Source organism: Monodelphis domestica, chromosome 3, assembly GCF_027887165.1.
Source record: "Monodelphis domestica isolate mMonDom1 chromosome 3, mMonDom1.pri, whole genome shotgun sequence".
NCBI classification, from domain to species: domain Eukaryota; kingdom Metazoa; phylum Chordata; class Mammalia; order Didelphimorphia; family Didelphidae; genus Monodelphis; species Monodelphis domestica.
Genome location: NC_077229.1, coordinates 436,533,981 through 436,554,271, shown reverse-complemented (window position 1 = coordinate 436,554,271; position 20,291 = coordinate 436,533,981). Strand labels below are relative to the sequence as shown.

At 38.4% G+C, this 20,291-nt stretch overlaps 1 protein-coding gene across 1 annotated transcript in view; it reads left to right on the top strand.

The window, feature by feature from the left end:
- The window catches only part of CCBE1 (collagen and calcium binding EGF domains 1), a 380,199-nt gene that overhangs the window by 347,958 nt on the left and 11,950 nt on the right, over window positions 1–20,291 (top strand). The window contains exons 6-7 of the mRNA XM_001373826.4: window positions 7,694–7,797; window positions 19,849–19,969. Of these exons, the coding sequence (XP_001373863.1) occupies window positions 7,694–7,797; window positions 19,849–19,969 (225 nt within the window). The remainder of the gene's footprint in view (window positions 1–7,693; window positions 7,798–19,848; window positions 19,970–20,291) is intronic.

Below are 20,291 nucleotides of genomic sequence, written 5' to 3'. Positions count from 1 at the left end.
AACTATGTGACCTTGGGCAAGTCATTTAACCCCAATTGCCTAGCCCTCATCTATTCTTCTGTCTTAGCTAAGATAGAAGGTAAGGGTTTTATTTCAAACAATAACATGGAAAGGCACCATGAAGGAATACAAAGAACAATAGTCAGGTTAAAGAATCAAGATTAAATTCTGACTCTCCTACTTACCACCTGTATGACCTTAAGCAACTCTCTAGACCTCAGTTTCCTTATCTGTAAAATGAGGGAACTGGACTAGATGATTTATGAAGTCCCTTCCATCTCTAGTTCAGTGATAATATGTTTTCAAACTGATAGATTTGCAGAAGAAATTGAATACCCAGATAAAGGAGTGCCTCTCTTACTTAAAAAACCCACCAATAATTCAATAAAGTCTGAATGTCTACTTTGGTAATGCTAGAGGACAGAGTGAGAGGGCATCTGAGGATGTGGATGAAGGAGGCTCCACTCTCCTGAAATATTAGATGAAAATATTAAGCATTCACATATGAGGTCAGTAATACCAGTCTTTAACACATCTGCTGTATGCACTCCAGATGTCTCGGCTACCTAGGGAAATGAACAACCAGGATCTTGGGTTATTTGCTTATTTTAAACTATCTTGATGTGCTAGTTGCTAAGTGTTCAAAGGTATGCAGTGTCAGGGGAAAGCACATGTGGAGACAACTCAGGTCTGGTTTGCATATTCAACTAAACTATCCAATTTGCTTCCAGATAAACCTTAAATAATGGTGTTATCCAGTGTAATAAAAACATTTTTATGTAGTGCTTCAAAGTTTGCAAAGTCTTTCATGGGCATTATCTCACTGATCATCACAACAACCCCATCAGGTTGATACTACAGATATTATCAATCCCCATTTTACAGATGAGAGAAATGAGGCTCAGAGGAGCTACAAGTCTTTCTCTTCATCATACAGTTAATACACATTAGACGTGGTTCTTAAGCCCAAGTCTTCCTAACTCTAAATTCATTCTGTTGACTACAATATACAAGTAGATGCATAAATTCTCTCAGGTGAGAAAAAAGTGAGAGCAAAGTGGTCTCTATAAAAAAATTATTGACTCAGATACTTATGAATATAAATCAGGACACAGAAAAAGAAGCCTTAGAGTCAGGGAGACCTGAGTTCAAGTCCTACTTCTAATATATATAAGCAAGCCATTTAACTTCTCAACATTCCAAGAAATTACCTAAGACTAGGTTAGAGAAGAGGTGCCAATCTGCCTCTCTGGACTCTAAGAGATTGCTATAGAAATGAAATCAAGGATGGGGCTAGGTAGTGGGTAGACTACCAGGAGTTGGGAGGACCTGGGTTCAAATCTGGCCTCCGATTCTTCCTGGCTAGGTGGCCCTAGACAAGTCACTCACCACATTTGCCTATTATTTTTTTTAAATGGAAATGAAAACAAGGTCTGTACCCCCCAAAATCTATTAGGTTAATGATCTCAAATATGAAAATGAGAATAAGAATGAAAATCTTAATTTTCTTAATAATATATTAATATAATATATATTATATTATATATTATATATATAAAATAAAATAAAAAATAATAATAATTAATAATAAATAAATCTTAATAACCTAATAAGGTTATTCATCTCAGTTATGAGAAATCTATTTAGGACTCAGAGTCACTAAGAAGCAGCAAAGATACTCCATCTGCTGTGGAGTAATAAATGACAATATTTCATCACAGTTTTTTCTAAGAGATAATTATTATTAAGTATAAACACATGTGATATAAAAGTCTTTTGTTCCCTCTTTTTTCCCTCTTCACATTACCCAGTGTCTCTAAAACTAAAGAAGGTCAAAGGAGTTTTAAATTAAACACAACGCCAGCTGGTCATTAAGGAAGGGTACGTGGGATGGGAGGGGAGAGAGTGACCTGAATATAGTCTTTTGATGATTGAAAGGTTACAGCCAGTTCACCTGATGGATGGCAGCAAGCATGTATGGGCTACGGCCTTACCAGATGCAAGATGGCCCGTGGCAATAGTGTTCTGATCAGTTACTCACTCTTCTCTTTGAAAACATAGAGCTGGAGCCAAGGGACCAAACTCGAATATTTCAGGCAACATTTGAGAGAGTTTGAGGTAACTATTGTCTTGCAAGAGATGTCATGAAAGGAAATGTCCTCCAGCTAATTGGCTGGCCCAGTTTCCATTTTCTCCACTTTGTTTGTCTTCTGATAAAATGTCCCTGACATCCAGAATGGCTTATTTTCATTCCAAGCATCAGACAGATCCCAGGCCCTCTCAGAAGTTTCCAGCCCCAGTAAGCATGACCAGTGCTGAATATGAAACGAACATGCTTTGCATTTTTGCGGAACTTTCCTCATGCACAATGTGGGGAACATTTTGGGCTTTCTTTTTTACGAAGTTCTAAAGTGCTGCTAAGAAATCTCAGCTTGCCCTGTGATATATAGCCCACGTACTTAATTCCTGAAATGTTAGCGAGGGGTCAGGACTTCCGATAAAAAATAGAGCTACATGCCCCCGTGTGGTCAAGTAGCAATATTGCACCTCCACAGAGTTAGGACAAATTTAGAGCAAATGCATCTTGAATTGGGGTTTCTTTTTTCACAGAATCACCAACATAGGCTTCATCTGGGGAGACTAGAAATGGACATAATCTTGGGCAGACGACATTTTAAAACATCATTACAAATTACCTTCTATACAAGGTATTTCTCGACTTCAATTCATTGCGACAAACACTAAATATTAATTAGGTTCAAGACTATGTAAGAATATCCAGGCAGAAATGAATCAATCTCTACCCTCAAAGAATTCACCTGCTTTCAGGAGATTATAATACACATCCAAGTAAATATAATAGAAGGTGATTTGAGTTGTGAGAACACCAGAAAGTAAGGAGGGATCAGAAAAAAAACTGAGAAGATTTGGCAACTAACTTGAGTTTTGAAAGAAAAGAAGAGTTAATTGATCTCTGAAAGGTAGAAATAAGGAGACATGCATTCCAACCATTCTTCTTGTTCAGTCGTGTCTGACTCTTCATTATTCCATTTGGGGTTTTCTAGGTAAAGATACTAGAGTAGTTTGCCATTTCCTTCTCCAACTCATTTTACAGATGAGGAAACTGAGGCAAACAGGGCTAAGTGTCTTGCCCACTGTCTGAGGCCAGATTTGAACTTAGGAAGATTGAGTCCTCCTGATTCTAGATCCAGCATTATATCCACTATACCACCTAGTTGTTCCATACCAAACATAAAGTATAATATATGTCCAAGTTGATGAAGGTGTGGCACAGAAGCCTCGGTATGCTGGAGGGAGCTGCTCTGTTCCCCCTCTCCACCCTGCCTGAGGACAATTTTTGCATGCCCCAGTCCAGTTACCCAAGGTGAGCACTTCCTCTGCTGTCTGGGATAATGGGGGAGAGGGCTCATAGCCAGCTGGAAGGTGCAGTTTGGGCATGTGATCTCTAAAAAGTTCACCAGTGTTAGTATATGTGGTCAGTGAAGATGGGAAATAGGGGATGTTTAAACTGGAAGCATCTAGTCATTTAGTTTTGTTGGAATGTGGTAGAACACATGAAGAGGAACTATGTAAAATCAGACTGAAAAAGATAGGTTGGAGCCAGAATGTGGAGAGACTTCAGTGCTAGGCTGAGGAGTTAATATTTTATCCTAAAGACCTTACCTTGTTTAGAACATTGTTATTTTTAACTCAACTTTCTCTCATAAAGTTTTATAGGCAGATTGAATAATGTATAGATTCTTACTCATATAGAAAACATTTCACAAATTTGTATGGAAAAGGAAGAGGAGCAGGTAGTATTATTTCCCTTCTGACTGTCAGGTAATTTTTAAAAAGAAAAAATAAGCTGTTACATTCAAAGGAAGATGGGATAGCATTTTCTACTTGTTCTCATAGGTCACCCGTCTCAGCCAGGCTAAACACAAACAGGTGTTACACCACAGCTCTTAAAACATCCCTGAAGTGATGGGACTATCTCAATATAGGCAGAGCTGTTTCAGAGAAATTTCCTCATCAAAGATTCATTTCTTTCCAGAATGCTTACTTCTTGCCTTGTGGAACTGGCACAAAGCACTGCCATAAGCCATCAGAAAATTGTCAGCAACACTCTTCTGCCTCACTAGTTAGCAGATTTATAAAAAGAAACAAAGCATGTCCAGGTAGATTTCTCCTGATGAATGGGAGTAAGGATGAGTAACTTGGAAGCCTTCCCACACACTAGTCATCCCAATTTTATTCTTTAAAAAATCCAAACTGCCCCTAAGCATAAGGATCAGTAGCCTAATTAAATGCACTCTGCCATGGTTAGCAACTCTTTCTTGTCTTTATTCATACTTACTAGTGCCATAGGCTGCCATAGTTCAAGTGGTTCCACAGGGGGCTCCATTGTTTTTCTACAATTCAGTGTGGAACTTAGTCAAATAACTCTCTAGGCTCTACTATTGCTGGCCATGGTGCTGACTGCTTTTCTGTTACTGCTAATAACAGGATTTCATAATACTTTGGATGGATCATTCTTGACCTTTTCAAGGTCAAATACAGTGCTTTATGTATAACAGGTATGTGAGAAGTATTTTAATTAAATAAAAAACTTTCCAGCAAAACTTTAGATTCCAATAGGGTAAGCAAGAGTTTTACGTGATGCTATCAGACTGATGTCATGAAAATTCCATGACTCCTCAGGTGGCACTGGGAATAGGATTGCTAGGCACTTCCACTTTCCTAGTATCCCTGTGATGAAGATATGATGTAGACATGCACACAAATATTCATATATTTTATACTGTATAATGCATATATATGTAGAATATCTAGGGGTATATATGTCCCCAAATGCATGTATACCCTAAATGTTTCACAGAATCTCCAAGTCAGAAGGGGCCTCAGAGGCCTCTACACCAAACTGTTCCTGAGCAAAGAATTCCCTTTGCAGCATAACTGACAAGTAGTCATTTCACTTTTTTTGGTTTGCAGACCTTCTCGAATCATTTCCTAAAACAGCCCATTACCCTTTTGGATAGTTCTAAAAGTTGGGAAGACTTTTCTGACAGCAAAATTAAATCTCTATCTAGAAAAAAATCTATTTATTCTTCCACCTGGGAGCCCTTCAGCTATATGAAGGAAACTATCATGTCTCAGCTCCTCTCTTGGGCTTTCTTAGACATAATAATTAGACAGTGGCTTATTCTATTGTTTTCTGTCCATTTACCTAATTGTAGTCATATGATTCTGCTTACTTCTCTCTGTATTGATTCATATAAATCTTTCCCATGTTCTGAATTCTTCATAGTCATAGTTCACAGTGATATCCATCTAGCTGTCAGTGTGGATTCCCTTCCCTCTTGCTTTCCTTCCCCCGACCCTGACACCAGACTGTCCAGAACTCACTGAAGACCCCTAATATTTACCTTTCTCTTTTTCCTCCCTTGACTTCATCAATGTTATATTCTAAAACTCTACCAGGAACTATACGTATTCTCACTGGCCTATAGTTGACAGACTCAATTCCATTTCCCTTTTTGAAAATTGAGATAACACTTTCCTCTTTCCAGCATTATAACATCTTTCTCCATTGTCCTTCAGAGATCACTGACTATGATGTAGAAATCACATCTGACAGTTCTAACAGTACTTTGGGGCAGAAGTGTGAAACTCTCAGGCCATAAGCAGCCTGCAGAATTCAGGTGTATAGACTAAACCATATTAAAATGTATTTAGGAAATGTTTAACAAAATAAATAAAAATATAATAGAACATAGATAATGGTCATTTGTAATTTTCTGCCTCAGTAGGCAACCAGTAGGGATCTGTTTCTATTTGAATTTTTTTTAATTCTTACTTTCTGTTTTAGAATCAATACAAGAAGAGCAGGGGTTAAATGATATGCTCAGGGTCACACTGCAAGGAAGTGTCTTAAGATCATATTTGAACTCAGGACTTTCCATATCCATCCCTGACTCTATCCACTGGCTGCTATATCTATTTGAATTTGACACCAGTGCCTTAGGATATAATTCATACATACATACATACATACATACATATGTATAATTCATACATCCTGGTGTCTTTCACTCATCAAGGGCAGCCAGGTGCTCTTTTATTATCTCTAGTTTTCCAGATTATCAACTTCTTTGCCATTTTATTTCTAGGTTAGTGCCATCCTGACCCCATGGTTGTTCTCTGTTGTTTCCCTTGCCCCTGCTCAAACTTCTAGGTTCTTAGTAGCAGAGAAAGAATTGAATTGTTAGTATTGAGGTGTGCCTGTGTGTAGGATTCATGTGGTATCTTCTCCATTCATTCACAGATTCAACAAAAATTTGTTGTGTGCTTACAATGTGCTAGTACCATAGAGAAATTCAAATTTAATCAGAAGACATATTCCCTGCCCTCAAGTAGTTCAGAGTTAGCTGGGGTAATGAGGCAAACAACATAAGGAATTCATTTATAATGCCTAGAAAATGAGAGATGCAGATAATGGCTTTTGAAAAGGGAGAGGCTATCATCAACTGGGCAATTATCAAAGGATTCAGTGGGGAATTGGAATCTGATCTGGACCTTAAGATAGGATTTTGATAGCTAAAAATGAGGGAATGAGTTTTGTGTTACAGAAAAGAGTCAGATTAAAGGAAGGTTTAGATTTGGGAAAGCACAGGGCATGTTCCACCTTAAAGACAGGAAGAATAGATTGTCTCCCCTACGATCCCAAGGACACCGAGGTACCACCAGTGTTTAAAGAGTTTAGAATTCATGGAGTTGCTTTTACATGGGAGGTTGCTTCTAAACCATTTGGATGACATGTCCCAGATGAGAAACCATCCTGCTCACCCCACAAGCCCACACTATCTCCTTTGCTCTCTGCATTTACTGGCAGGACACTCTCATTTGGGAACCACTGATATCCTCACTCATTTACCTTCTGAATCACAGTGTTTCTGTGTCGAGATGGGATTTTGTTGACTTTTCACTCTCTGTTCCGGTCGCTCTAAGATTCCTGTGTCATAGCAAAAGTAAATTTATGGAGCCCTAGAACACCAAAGGCCATAGTTGGGGATGGTTTAGAATTCCTGGGATCAGTATGGGTGCAACAACAGTCTCCAAATGCTTCATCAGTTTTAGGCCAATTAAGAATAGTATTCATTTTCCTCAGACCTTCTGCTGGTCCCTTGTTCAAATCCCTTTCATCGATATCTATTCCCAATTCCAAACTGGCCCTCCTGCAATCTTGCTCCACCTGGAAGTGCAGTCGAATCTGTAGTGAAGAAGACCAGGTTTGTACAAACTGCACAAGGGTCATGTTGGGATTGGGGCATAATTTACAGTGCATGAATAATTGGTCCTTTTAGGTGAGTATAAATCATGTCAGATTTATAGGGTCTGCCTTTCAGAGAGGTACTGATAAAAGGGTAGTGGCAAACAGTTTCACATCCCGAAGTGGGAAAACTCTGGGGAACCTTAAATTGAAACAGCTGGGTTGGAAATGCAGCAGGGTCTCTTTCACACCGTTCCCCTTGACCTGTGCCCCCCATCAGTGACCGAAGAGCTGTACAAATTGCTAACATGTATACCTTGCACGTTTCAGGGTCAGAGTAGAAGCCTGCTGATGCCTTCATGTGTGAGAGGAGATTCTTTTCAACCTTTTAGATCTAACTGAACCAGTCTTCTTTCCCAGGGCATGATGAGAAGGTAGAGAATGTACTGAAGGCAGGAACCTGCTGTGCCACTTGTAAGGAGTTCCACCAAATGAAACAGATGGTATTACAGTTGAAGCAAAAGGTATGCTCTCTGGGCCCATTTTGAAAAAGGGAATTGTGGGCAATGGATTGAAGTGGAGTCACATTTATTAAAGGAAAGGAAAATTGTATAAGGCACAGACTTGGGAAAATTCATCAACCAGAATAGCATTGAGCCCCAGTGAGTGTAACCCAAGCTCTCTGAGGGCAGGGTCTATGCATACTGTTCTTTGAAAATCCCATCCCAAGGGAGTCAGGTGGGTGGCTCAGTGGATTGAGACCCAGAGACAGGAGATTCTGGGTTCAAATCTGGTCTCAGACATTTCCCAGCTGTGTGACCCTGGGCAAGTCACTTAACCCCCCTTACCACTCTTCTGCCTTAGAACCAATACACAGTATTGATTCTAAGATGGAAGGTAAGAGTTTTTATAAAAATGAAAATCCCCTCCCATTGACTACTACTGTGCCTTATCCATAGTACAATTGGTGATCTATAAATGTCTGCTGAATCTGTTGAGTTTTATTTGGTGTCTGGGAAAATGCACAAGCTCAAGCCCTAGGAGTTCACAATAAAAAGGGGGAAAGTGAATAAAATACAGTAATAAGAAAGGTTCAGGTATGAACACTGTCCAAAAAAGAAAGTTTTCAAAATCAAGTCCCAGAGCACTGTGCACAATATAATCACTTTGTTAGTGGTGAATGCATGATTAGACCATGTAGCACATGTAGATCATATGAGCCATCACCATTTGTGACGGTGTGTTCCCTGAGTTTGAAATGGCTGCTCTTCCTAACACGTGGTCCCCAGGTGTAAGGCCCCCCACATGTGCTCTAATTTGATTTTTGAATGTGAACAATGTTTCTTCTGCTAAAGTTCATCATGAGCTTTTTGAAGTTTTCAGCTCAATGGTTACAGAGGATTTTCAGCTGACAAAAGGATTTCTAAGTGGTATGCAAAGTGTGCAAAGGAAAGCAGAGTTTGGAGGATGAAACCTCATCTGGGAAACACATGTGCAGGAGAGCAGCCATGTTTAACAAAGGGCACACCCAACCACAAATGGCTATAATTGATCGATCCACTCTTTAGTGTTGCCACACAAGCCTGACAAGAGATCATTTCAGAAAGTAAATGATTACACTCTCTGTTATATTAGGAATTTACCTTGTAAAACCAACTCATTGTAATAAACCTTGAGAAAATACAGAACTCTACACAGAGGAGTCGATCAATCAAAGTTTGTTTACTGATGAATAAATGAATATAGCTTTTAAAATGTCATTCATCAGGTCTCCTGACTTGCTAATATTATTAATGATTAATGAAGTACACAGTTTTATATGCTTTTGACAAAATTCTAGTTTGTTTAATTGATCTTGGTGTGGGTTCTCAGCACAACAAAAGTTGAGATCAAAAGGGTGAGTTAAGGTGTGTTATGTTCCAAGTTTAGCAAACAATAATGGATCTACAGCTACCCAGCTGTGTTACCTTGAGCAAGTCACTTTTAAAATAATAGATTTGTATTGATAGCTTTTGTTTTTTCATTGACTAGATTTTCCCTGTTAAAACCAACCTTTCACCATCCTTTAAAACAAAGATTTTTTTTAATGAAAAGAGAAAAATTCAATCAAATTAATCAATATAGTAAAAAAAAAACTGACAGGTGGGCAGTGTTCCACAAATATTGTTTCTGCAAAGGTGTCTCTGTGTGTGTGTGATATGAATGTGGGTGGAGTGTAGGTGAATGTCTTCTCATTTCTTCTTTGAGACCAAGTTTATTCTTTGTAATGTCAAGTATTCTTTTTTTATTCTTTTGTGATAGTTCTTTTCATTTACATTGTTGTAGTCATGTATATTATCCTGACTCTACTATTTCTGCTTACTTGATTTTGCAAGTAAGTCTCTCCATGCTTCTCTGTGCTCATTGGATCTATAATTTCATTTAGCACATGATCTTCATGTACCATAATTTGTTTAGCCATTGCCCGAACTGGTGGACATCTTCTTTGCTTCCATACTTAATCTTGCTGGGCCTCATTTTCCTCATCCATCAAATGAAGGAATTGAAAAATGAATGAAAACTATTTAGTAAGTATTTATTGAGTATAGATCTCTGTGCAAATAGCTCTGGAGATACAGATAGAAAAGCAAGATAATCTCTACTCTCAAGAAGTTCACATTCTTTATAGTTTTCAGCTGGAAGTTAGATGAAAAGATTCCAAGCTTCTTAGGATGCAACAGCAAAGCAGATGTTAATACATCTTCTTTATTGTTATTTCCATTGATATTCGTATCTCTTCCTGGTGCTGAACCATTTGATGATACCAAGGATTTTGGTGTCAAAATTTTTATTTTCTGGATCTTCTGTAGTTGTACTGGCTGAGGAGGCAGTGATCAGAACTCCCAGAGAAGCAATTGTTGGATCTTGTCTCATGGTAGTTGAGGTGATAGTGCTGGTTTGACTCACCTGGAATAGACAGCCTTCAGCCATTCCTTCAAGACATTTTGTTGCTTCAGCTAGCTTGGCCTACCTGTCCCATTGGTAACAGTTATGAGGTTGTTAATGGAGATGTCTGGTTCCTACTTCACAGGGCTTCTTTCCTAGGATGATGACTATATGGGACGGGCTATAAGTAAGATAGTTGGACCAGAAGAGTGCTGCTTTTCCTGAGGTTTTTGGCTATACATGATAGTAGATGGCAGCAGTTAGTAGTAACAGGGAAAGTGGACCCCTTCTCCATGATGATTTTGCTCCTCAATCCAAGGGTCCTTAACCATTTTTTATCATGGGGCTCTGACAAAGCCTATGGACCTCCTCTTAGAATCATTTTTTAAATTAACAATTAAGATAAATGCTCAGTTTAAGTTAGAGTTTAATGAAAATGAAGATTTAGTTTTTTTCCCCCATCCAAGTTCACAGCCCCTTTGAAATCTCTCCATGGACCTCATGCACTACATGCTAAGTCCATCATGTACTGCATGTTAAAAATCCTTGATCTGCAAATTGCTTTCCAGCTTCAGGAGTGGGGAAGGAATGAAGGAAGGAAGGAAGGAAGGAAGGAAGGAAGGAAGGAAGGAAGGAAGGAAGGAAGGAAGGAGAGAAAGAGAGAAAGAGAGAGAGAAGGAAAGAAAGAAAGAGAGAGAGAAGGAAAGAAAGAGAGAGAAGGAAAGAAAGAGAGAGAAAGAAAGAAAGAGAAAGAAAGAAAGAAAGAAAGAAAGAAAGAAAGAAGAGAAAGTAGAGAAAGAGAGAGAAAGAGAAATAGAGAAAGAAAGGGAGAGAAAGAAAGAGAAGGAAAGAAAGAAAGAGAGAGAAGGAAAGAGAGAAAGAAAGAAAGAGAGAAAGAAAGAAAGAGAGAAAGAAAGAAAGAGAGAAAGAAAGAGAGAGAGAAAGAAAGAAAGAAAGAAAGAAAGAAAGAAAGAAAGAAAGAAAGAAAGAAAGAAAGAAAGAAAGAAAGAAAGAAAGAAAGAAAGAAAGAAAGAAAGAAAGAAAGAAAGAAAGAAAGAAAGAAAGAAAGAAAGAAAGAAAGAAAGAAAGAAAGAAAGAAAGAAAGAATTTTTGACCTAAAACTTGTTCAAAGACCTTTTTGATCATAAATATTAGCCAAGCACAAAACAGGGTGATGCATGCTCACCAAAGTTGTTCAGTTGATTGGAAAGGTCAGCAGAGTCCAAGTTGAAGAGAGATTGTCTGTGGATGCCAAAGTCCTCCAAATTTTACCACTTGTTGATGATTTTGTACTAGTAGAATCAAGCCCCGAGCAGAAGTGTCAAATATATGAACTGTAAGCATGTGGCTTGCAACAGTCCAGACTGTGGCCCAAACTTGATTAAAATGTAATTGAGAAATATTTAACAAAATAAATAAACATAAACATGAAAAATGAACCCTTGATGTGGATGATGTCTGAAATCTCTTTGACTCTAAAGTTTCATTAATTCATTAAAATCTTTTAAGTGCCTAATGAGTGCAAGCACTGTGCTAGGTACTAGAGGAAGCAGAACATTTAGATAATACATAGTCCCTGCCCTACTGGAATATGCAGTCTTATTGAAGAAAAAACAAAACACACATGAGTTTAGTATGGAATATCACATATGAAATATATCAAAAATCTCTAGGACAAAATGCTTTGAAATAACTGAAAATTGAAATGCATCATCTGGAAAAGCTGTCATCTCCCTGTGACACTTCTAATACAGGTTGTGGTTTGTTCCAAGATTCAAGCATGAATAAAAATAAACCTTTACTTGCCCTTTGCAGGAAAGGAAAGGCTATTTATGTTCATTTTGAGTTATTACAATGGGATAATCAGAGCAGTCATTTTTGGCCTTCGAAGTGTTCCAAAAACTTTAATAATAAATGTCTTGAACTTAAATAAAAATGTAATGTTTGCAAAAAGAAACAGAAACCACCAAAGTTCAATGTGTGAGGCTAGAGGGAAAAATCTATGTTAATGGTCCCTAATGAGAATTTCAGCCATCACTTAAATAAACAAAGCAATAGGTTAATGAAAGAAACAGTTTCCTTGGCTCTCAGCCCACCAGTTTGCTGAATATTGGTAAACAGTAGCCAGTTGACAGAATTCAGCAGTGGTAGTTATGTGTTTAAATATCTAAGTAAGAATAAAACAGAAAATGGGAAATTTGAGAAGGCAGACAAACATGTGTGTATATGTAAATATAGATATTCCCACACACATACAAACATAAATATAGATCAGTGAGGAAAGGAAAGCAGTCCACTGCATTGAGGTTAATAAGTACTTATGCCAGATTCTCTTCATCCAATGCAGATTTCATAAAGAAAGTAATTTTCAAATTGCATGCTAATATTTAGAGGATCATAATTTCAGCTGATGCTCAGATTATCAAATTATAAATCTCTGCCCATTTGCTCACTGAATCCCAATGAATAGGGAGAAGATGCTTCAGTTGTGAAAGGTATTATAAAGGTGTGTGGGTGTTCAAGGAGGACCAGCACCTCTGGCTTGAGGATTCTCAAGACCTTTTCAGGACTACTCATTCATCTTTGGTGTCCGACTGGCACTCAGCTCTCACCTGTAGCTCCAAGAAGATGTAACTTGCACAGTGCCACACCCTGGAAAAACCATCTCAGCAGATGGGCTAGATCAGGTTGAGAGTAACTTATGAGACAAAATTCTTAGTGAGTTACAAGTGTCTGTCCCCAATCATGTGAAGCTTTCCCTCAGTTGAATGGGCTATTCCAATGGCTATGAAGGAGGCTAAAGCAGGCCACTGAAGAGTGCCTAAAGGTTGGTCAGACTTTGAAGACATCAAGGTCATCATCTACTGTATCTTGGACATCACCAGTTGTCCTGACTTGTTTTGCCACTAGTCTCAGATGGCTTTGGAAGAGAGAGTGAGGCTGATGATTTTGTGCAACAGTGCCTCACTTAAATCCAATTCAAGCACAAGTGATGTCAATGGTTCTCTTCAAAAACAAAGGATAATCAATAAGGGTATAATGATAAAAGAACTGAAGTTATAATTGAGGACTTGGGTCTATATTCTGGTAGTTATGCTACTTAACCATCTTTGTCATCTTGGGAAAGTCACTCAATCTTTCTGTGCCTCAGTTTCCTCATCTATAAAAAAAGGAGGAATAGCATTAGATGATCTCTAAGATTTCTTTCAACTTCATATGACCTGGTGAGTAGAACATCTAACTGAGATCATTCCATGAGATTCCAAGAAGCTCCATTTGTCAATCATATTTCTAATGGGGAAAGGGGTGGCATACATTTTTTAAAATTATCTATGGCAGAAGAATTACTAAGAGAGGGAAGAAACTTTGGCATAATGCTTTCTTTGAGGTGTTCCTGTATTGCCCCTAGCATAATGTTTTGAACACAGTAGGTGCTTATTAAATGTTTGTTTAATGAACAAGTGACTATGAGTAAAGGCACCTCTTTTGCACAAAGATCTTATTACTTCAATCCTTTGGATCAAGCCAAAGATAGACCTACTTTATAATGAAGTCTACTCTTTTTACTAAATAACATTCTAACATTGGCATTCAAGGACTATCTTTAGGAATAAGTCATTTTAAAATGTTCCAATAGATCTTGTACCCACTGTCACATAAGAAACATTGTGAAATCTAATTCTGGAAGGAGTATAACTAATATCTGTAGGTAGTTTACCAAGAACATTCACATACAGAATCATTTGGTCCTTACAACCTCCAAATGAGACAAGTATATTATTAACTTTTCACAGATGAAGAAACTGAGGATTAAAAAGAGTGGGTCACTTGCCTAAAGGCACATATGGCTGTAAGTGACCAAGACTACATCTTGTGGCCTCATTCAACACTCTTTCCACCAAATGATCCTGCCTCTAACACCAACCATCTGATATTTGTGGTCACAAATGAATGTTAAACATTAGTACAAATCAGCGCTGGGCTTGCAGAAATAATGATATCTGGTAACTTGGAACGTTGCCAGTACCATCATGAAAGATGGCACGAACAGAAGTCTAATCAAGCAATTGTAAGCCTAGTATAGCTATCCCCTATATCTGTAATGGGGAAAACCAGTTAAGAAAAACTGGAGTTGGTTTACAAATGACGCACTTGATCATTTATCTTTTAGACAGTGGTCTTTGTCCTGCCAACTCCTTAAAGATAAATTAGAGCCATGAACTCAGCCAGCTTCTCAGAGATCAGCCATTTTCCAGCACAAGCCTTTTGACATGATAAGGTATGCTTGCCAGAGGATAATTCCAGAGGAAACAAGACAAGGGAAATGATAGTTTGATACATTTTGCAAAGCCCACAGGGATGTAGGCTGAGGCAGGGATTAAAAAGTCCAGGGAATGACTTATTTTGTTACTGCCTATATCCCACAGAAGAGGGAGCAGGCTATCTACTCCATACCATGAAAGAGCTCAACCCAGACACTATATGGTTCGAGGGACCAAGCAAAAACTCATTTTGACTCAAGAATTAATTGAGCAATTTGTGCTCAGCACCATGATAAATGCTCTAAGTAGAGAAAGAAGTATAAGATTAGATCTTGCCTTCAAAGACTTTATAATTTCAACAAAAGAAGAATAAAAATTAAATTCAATTCATTTCAGCCAACATTTATCAAGAAATAATACATATGAGATATGTAGTAGTAATAAAAAATAGTTTCTATACATAAATTTATGGTTTATGAAGTTTACATGCATTTACTCATTTTATCCTCAAAACAATTCTAGAGTAGTGGTGCTAAGTGATATCATTATCCCCATTTTATAAATGTGAAAACATGAATAAGTGAGTTGCATATAGCAACATAAGCAGTAACTATGGGTATGATATTTCATCCTGGATCTCTTCTGAATCCAAGTTCAACTTCTTAAATATTATGTCATTCCTAAAACCAAGACAAATTCACAAGGAATAACTAAACGACAGCCAAAGATAGTAGTTAATTAAGAACTCAAATAGTAGTAAGACTGCAAATGTAATAGGACACGGAAAAGAGTTCAGTGTGTGGGGTCTGCTAGTTTTATGGCTTCAGATTCCTATCTCAGTTGTGCCTTTAGCTAGCTGATTAATTTGGGGGAATCTCTGTATCTTCATTTCTTCTGCAAGTATCATTGATAGCTCCCATCTGTAAAATGGGCCACCAGTCAGTGAATGCCAACCGATTTTCTCAGGGTTGTGAAAAATTGATTTCCATGTGACTGTGAGGCACTTTGCCAAATAGAAAGTTAAATCTTAATATTAAATTTTGAATATTATTATTATTAATGGTATGATTGATGTGCCACATGAAATGCAAGGAAACTGGGAAAATGTTGCTGCATCCTCCCTCCTAAACACTTTGCCTTCTTACACACACTTTTATAGTTATCACAGGGACTGGATCCAGGAATATAGAAAAGCAACACTTAAACAAACCAAAATCCTAACATCCAATCTCTACTTGCTGAAAGCACAGAGAAATAAAAGATAGCCAGAAAATAATTATCCTGCAGAGACCAGCCAGGAAACTGAGGTTAACACTCATTGGGTCACCCAGTGAATATGACAACTGAGTGGATTTTTCAAGGGTGAACAGGAATGCTTCTTAGGAGAGGGGTAGAGAAGGAGATTTTGGGAGATGTTCCTGAAGAAAAGGGTCACGTGGTCTCTGGCATCCAGAGTCTTGACTGCAGAATTTGATCATAAGATGTTAGAGGTAGAAGGGATCCATCCCTCTGAGCCCATATAGCAAAGCATTCTTTACCTTTCTTGTATCGGTCCAGTGAAGTCTTTAGACTCCTTCATAGAATAATGTTTTTAAATGCATAAAATAGAATACACTGGATTATGAAAGAAATACATTACATTGAAATGAAGTTTTCAGTGGCAGATAGGTGACACAGTGGATTGAGTACCTGCAGTCAAAAGGACTTGGGCTCAAATTTGACCTCAGATACTTCTTAGCCATGTGACCCTGGACAAGTCACTTAATCCTGATTGTCTAGCCCTTTATTTTCTGTCTTAAAGTTGTTACTAAGGAAGTAAGAATTGTTGGGTTTTCTTTTTAAACTAAATACAGTTTTCAAAATATAAAAAACAAATTCATGGACCCACGTCAAGAACCCTCAATGACTCAGTCACCTTATTTTACAAGTGATGGAAGTGAGGCATTAGATATAGGAAGGGAAGTGCCCTCTTAGTAAATGACAGAACTCAAACTGATATAGTACAATAGAAAGAACGGTGAACTTCACAGTCAGAGAATGTGAATCTTGTCTTTGCCGCATAGCACTTGTGTGAGTCGGGGCAAGACATTTTGCCTGTCTGAGCCTCATCTATAAAATGAGATGGGTCAGATTAGATGATCTCTGTAGCCTCTTTCAGCTCCAAAGTTTTGACTGTGAGAATCCAAAAGCCAAGTCCTCTGATTCCCAGGCTAGTGCTCTTTCCACTATGCCTCACCAAAGAACATTTTCCCCAGGAAATGAAGCAAAGATAGAATTTAGACCTTTTGGGGGGACACTATTACACTATTCCCCTCAGCCCCACCTCTGTTAATGAAATGCGTGTTTTAAGTTGTCCTTCCCACAGTGAGGAAAGAATTCCCCAGATCAATCCACATATTCTCTATCCTTCTAGAGACCAAAGGCACACATTAGTAGAAGAGCTGACTGGGATAAGGAGGCCAGTCTATGGCCATGAAGTTGACCACAAGGTTATCATTAAATGACCCCCAAGGTCTGGATCCTAATTTTATAAAGGTCCGGTTGGGATTTCTTCTGCACTAGCTTCTTCAAAGTAGCAAGGCTGTCAGTCTGACAACCTGACGTGGAAGACATTTATTATGTTGAGTCACATTTCATTATGGAGGCGTTCCATGGAAATCTGCTTTGTGAATCTTGAGTTTATTCCACTAACAAGTTAGTATGTTTCCATGAGCAAAGGATATTGTCAGCTTGTAAAAACATATCACATGAACACCAAACTCAGAAGGTCCCTGTGGGTGGAGAACACCAATGCCAGGGGGTAACTCTCAGAATCGTGTTTCAGAATGACGATGTTTAATAGAAACACCGCCGAGCATGAGGCCAGAAATAAACAGTAGAAAGATAAAAGTTTCTTTCATCACAGTGAAAGTCTATTGGCAGCAGAAAATTCTCATTCCTACCTATGTTATTCACACCTAATAATGTTTGCCCTGGTATTCTGGCTGTGGCTCAACAGATGTATTTACTGTCTTTGATATGTTTCCCTAGAGCCTATGCCAAACCTCCTGGCTATCTTTTCATTGTTTTTCCCTGTTCTTTTACTGTGGACATCAGTTCCCCTATGCATAATATTGGACATAATATATTTGAAATAGAGACTAGGAGATAAGTTCTGGGTTCATTCTACATAGTATCTTCCCTGTAGATAGATTGTATCCCAGAACTTTTTTTTTCCAATGTCATTCCTTCAACTTTAATTCTTCTTCATTAATCTGAACGCCGAAATAAGATAAAAAGTGGAGAGAGAAAAATGGAGATATATACTAGTGTGAAGAAGTGAAACTGAAGTTAGTCAGTGGCTGTCCTCCACTATCTTTCTTAGAAAGCAGAGAGTGATGTCATCTTCTTGGAGTGAGGATAAACCTCAGCATGGGCACTGAAAGGTTTGGAAAGCATGAAATCAAAGGCAGAAAAAGAGAGAAAGAAGGGGGGTGTCTGCCTGAGAAAATAGAAAGTGAAAAGTGAGCCCTGTAGAATAGTCATTCTGCTTTTGGCCAATATTACAGAGAAAGCACCCAATATTATTAAATGTCATTAACGTTATTAAAATAACAGATTGTAGCTCAGTAGTTCTATGTCCAAAGGTCACCAAATGGTATGCCCTGTTGCCTAACCACTTTTTCACAATGATATTTGCTATCATCAGAAATGTTAGACTCCTCTAAACCAAGCACATAAACCCAAAGTTACCTACCTGGATCCCAAGAGATTAAGGGATCCTGGAAGTCTGAATATGACACAGAGTAGGTCCAGAGGACTCCAAAATATTTCAGTCCAGTCCAGTCCAATTTTCAAAGGCAGGTGTAGGAAGGCTAATCGGTTTCAGAAAGAGCTGATTTCATCATTGTCCTAAAATTGTCTACTGGCATAGAGTTCATCATTGTCTTCTTCCCTGATAATCCCTTTAGTGTCTGAGAACCCACTTTCTGGAGTTATCTATCTGAATCAACTCTGACCCTCAGACTCCACAAATCCAAGTTGGCCTAGGAGATCTTTTTCCATTGAAGCTCATATATATATACCCTTACCTTCTGTTTTGGAATCAATACTGTGTATTGGCTCCAAGACAGAAGAGTGGTAAGGGCTAGGCAATGGGGGTTAAGTGACTTGCCCAGAGTCAGATTACTTCTATCATACATATGACCCAAGTTACTTTGATACATTGAAAGACTTTTTTTTAACCATTACTTTCTGTCAGTATCAATTCTAAGACAGAAGAGTGGCAAGAGTTAGGCAATTGGGGCTAAATGGCTTACCCAGGGTCACACAGCTACGAAACATCTGAGACCAGATTTGAAGCCAGGTCTTCTTGATTCCAGATCTATCTGCTGAGCTACCTAACTGCCTCTACACTGAAACATTTGTGATTTCATTGGTGTGGGTGAGCAAACCCTTCATTGGTGCAGATTGTTAACCTTTGTGTTTCAAGATTGATAGTAGCCAAAAAAAAGTCACCAAGCAACCTATCTTCTGGTCATGATCCTCTCTGAATATGAGGTTGATCCCCAGGTCAATAGGTAACTAAAGACCTATCATCACACTCATCCTCAAAGCCTTTACAGGTTGGTAGACTCTACTTGTGCTCCACTTGTGCTCAATGGATCATAGTGCAACATGGGGAATAGTGAATATGGAGTCATAGAATCTTGACTCAAATCCCAGGTCTACTACCACTTTGCTTCTTTTGTGACCTTGAAAAGCTACAACTTCCTTGGATTTCAGTTTCTTCATCTTTAAAGTGAGAGGTTTGAAGCAGTAGGACTCAATGGAAAGAATGCTGAATTTGTAGTCAAAAAACCTAGGTTCAAATCCTTGCTTTGATACATGATTTTTATGGGCTTGGAAAGCCACATATTTTCTTTGGGCCACAGTCTTCTAATCTAGAAAATGGAAGGGTTGGGTGAAATTACTTTTGAAGTCCCTTCTTGTTCTAAATACTTGATGTAAATGAATGCTTAACATTTGAGAATCCAGAGGGACCTCTAATTCTGAGGAGATACTTTGGTGAATGGCAGGCTGAACTATTAAAGTTTAAAAGTTTAAACACTATACAAAGGTTTTATGAACCTTATTAGTATGCTGGAAAGAATTTGATATTCTCTGCCTTCAGTTCAATCCAATTCAGCAAATGCCTATTAAGCACCTACTCTGTGTAAGACTCTGTACCAAGTCTTGAAGATAAGAAGACATACTTCTCCTCAGGGCTCAATTTAAAGTAGGACTAGATGGTCCCTGGGTTCCATCTAGTCGTAGCTTTCTCTGGTTCTTTGTAATATGAGCACAGCTATTTCTAAAACAAGCCATGAGCCTCTTCTTTCTAACAGTGGCATATTTCCCTCTTTTCAGATTGCACTGCTCCCGAACAATGCTGCTGACCTGGGCAAGCATGTCACTGTTGACAAGTTACTGGCTTCAAATACCTACTTACCAGGGCCCCCTGGGCAACCGGGAGGCCAGGGCCCCCCAGGTGAGTGAGAGGAGTAGGGAAAACCAGAGAGCAATGAAACAGTCTGGAAAACGCAGCAAAACTCTCCTGTGAGAAAATCACTTAATTTCTTGGTGCCTCAGTTTCCAAATATGTATGAAGAGGTTATAATCTCTATGGTTCTTCCAGATGTATTTCAGAAAAATAAGAGCAAGTTGCATTGTACTCATCAGCAAGTCATTATCCAATGCATCACTTATCGGTGGTAAATTGTAGGATTAATTGTGGGGTTAATAGTGGAAGATCTGAGATGACAACAAACTGATGGGGCATAAGCTATTTGATGAATTTCTAATTTATAAGT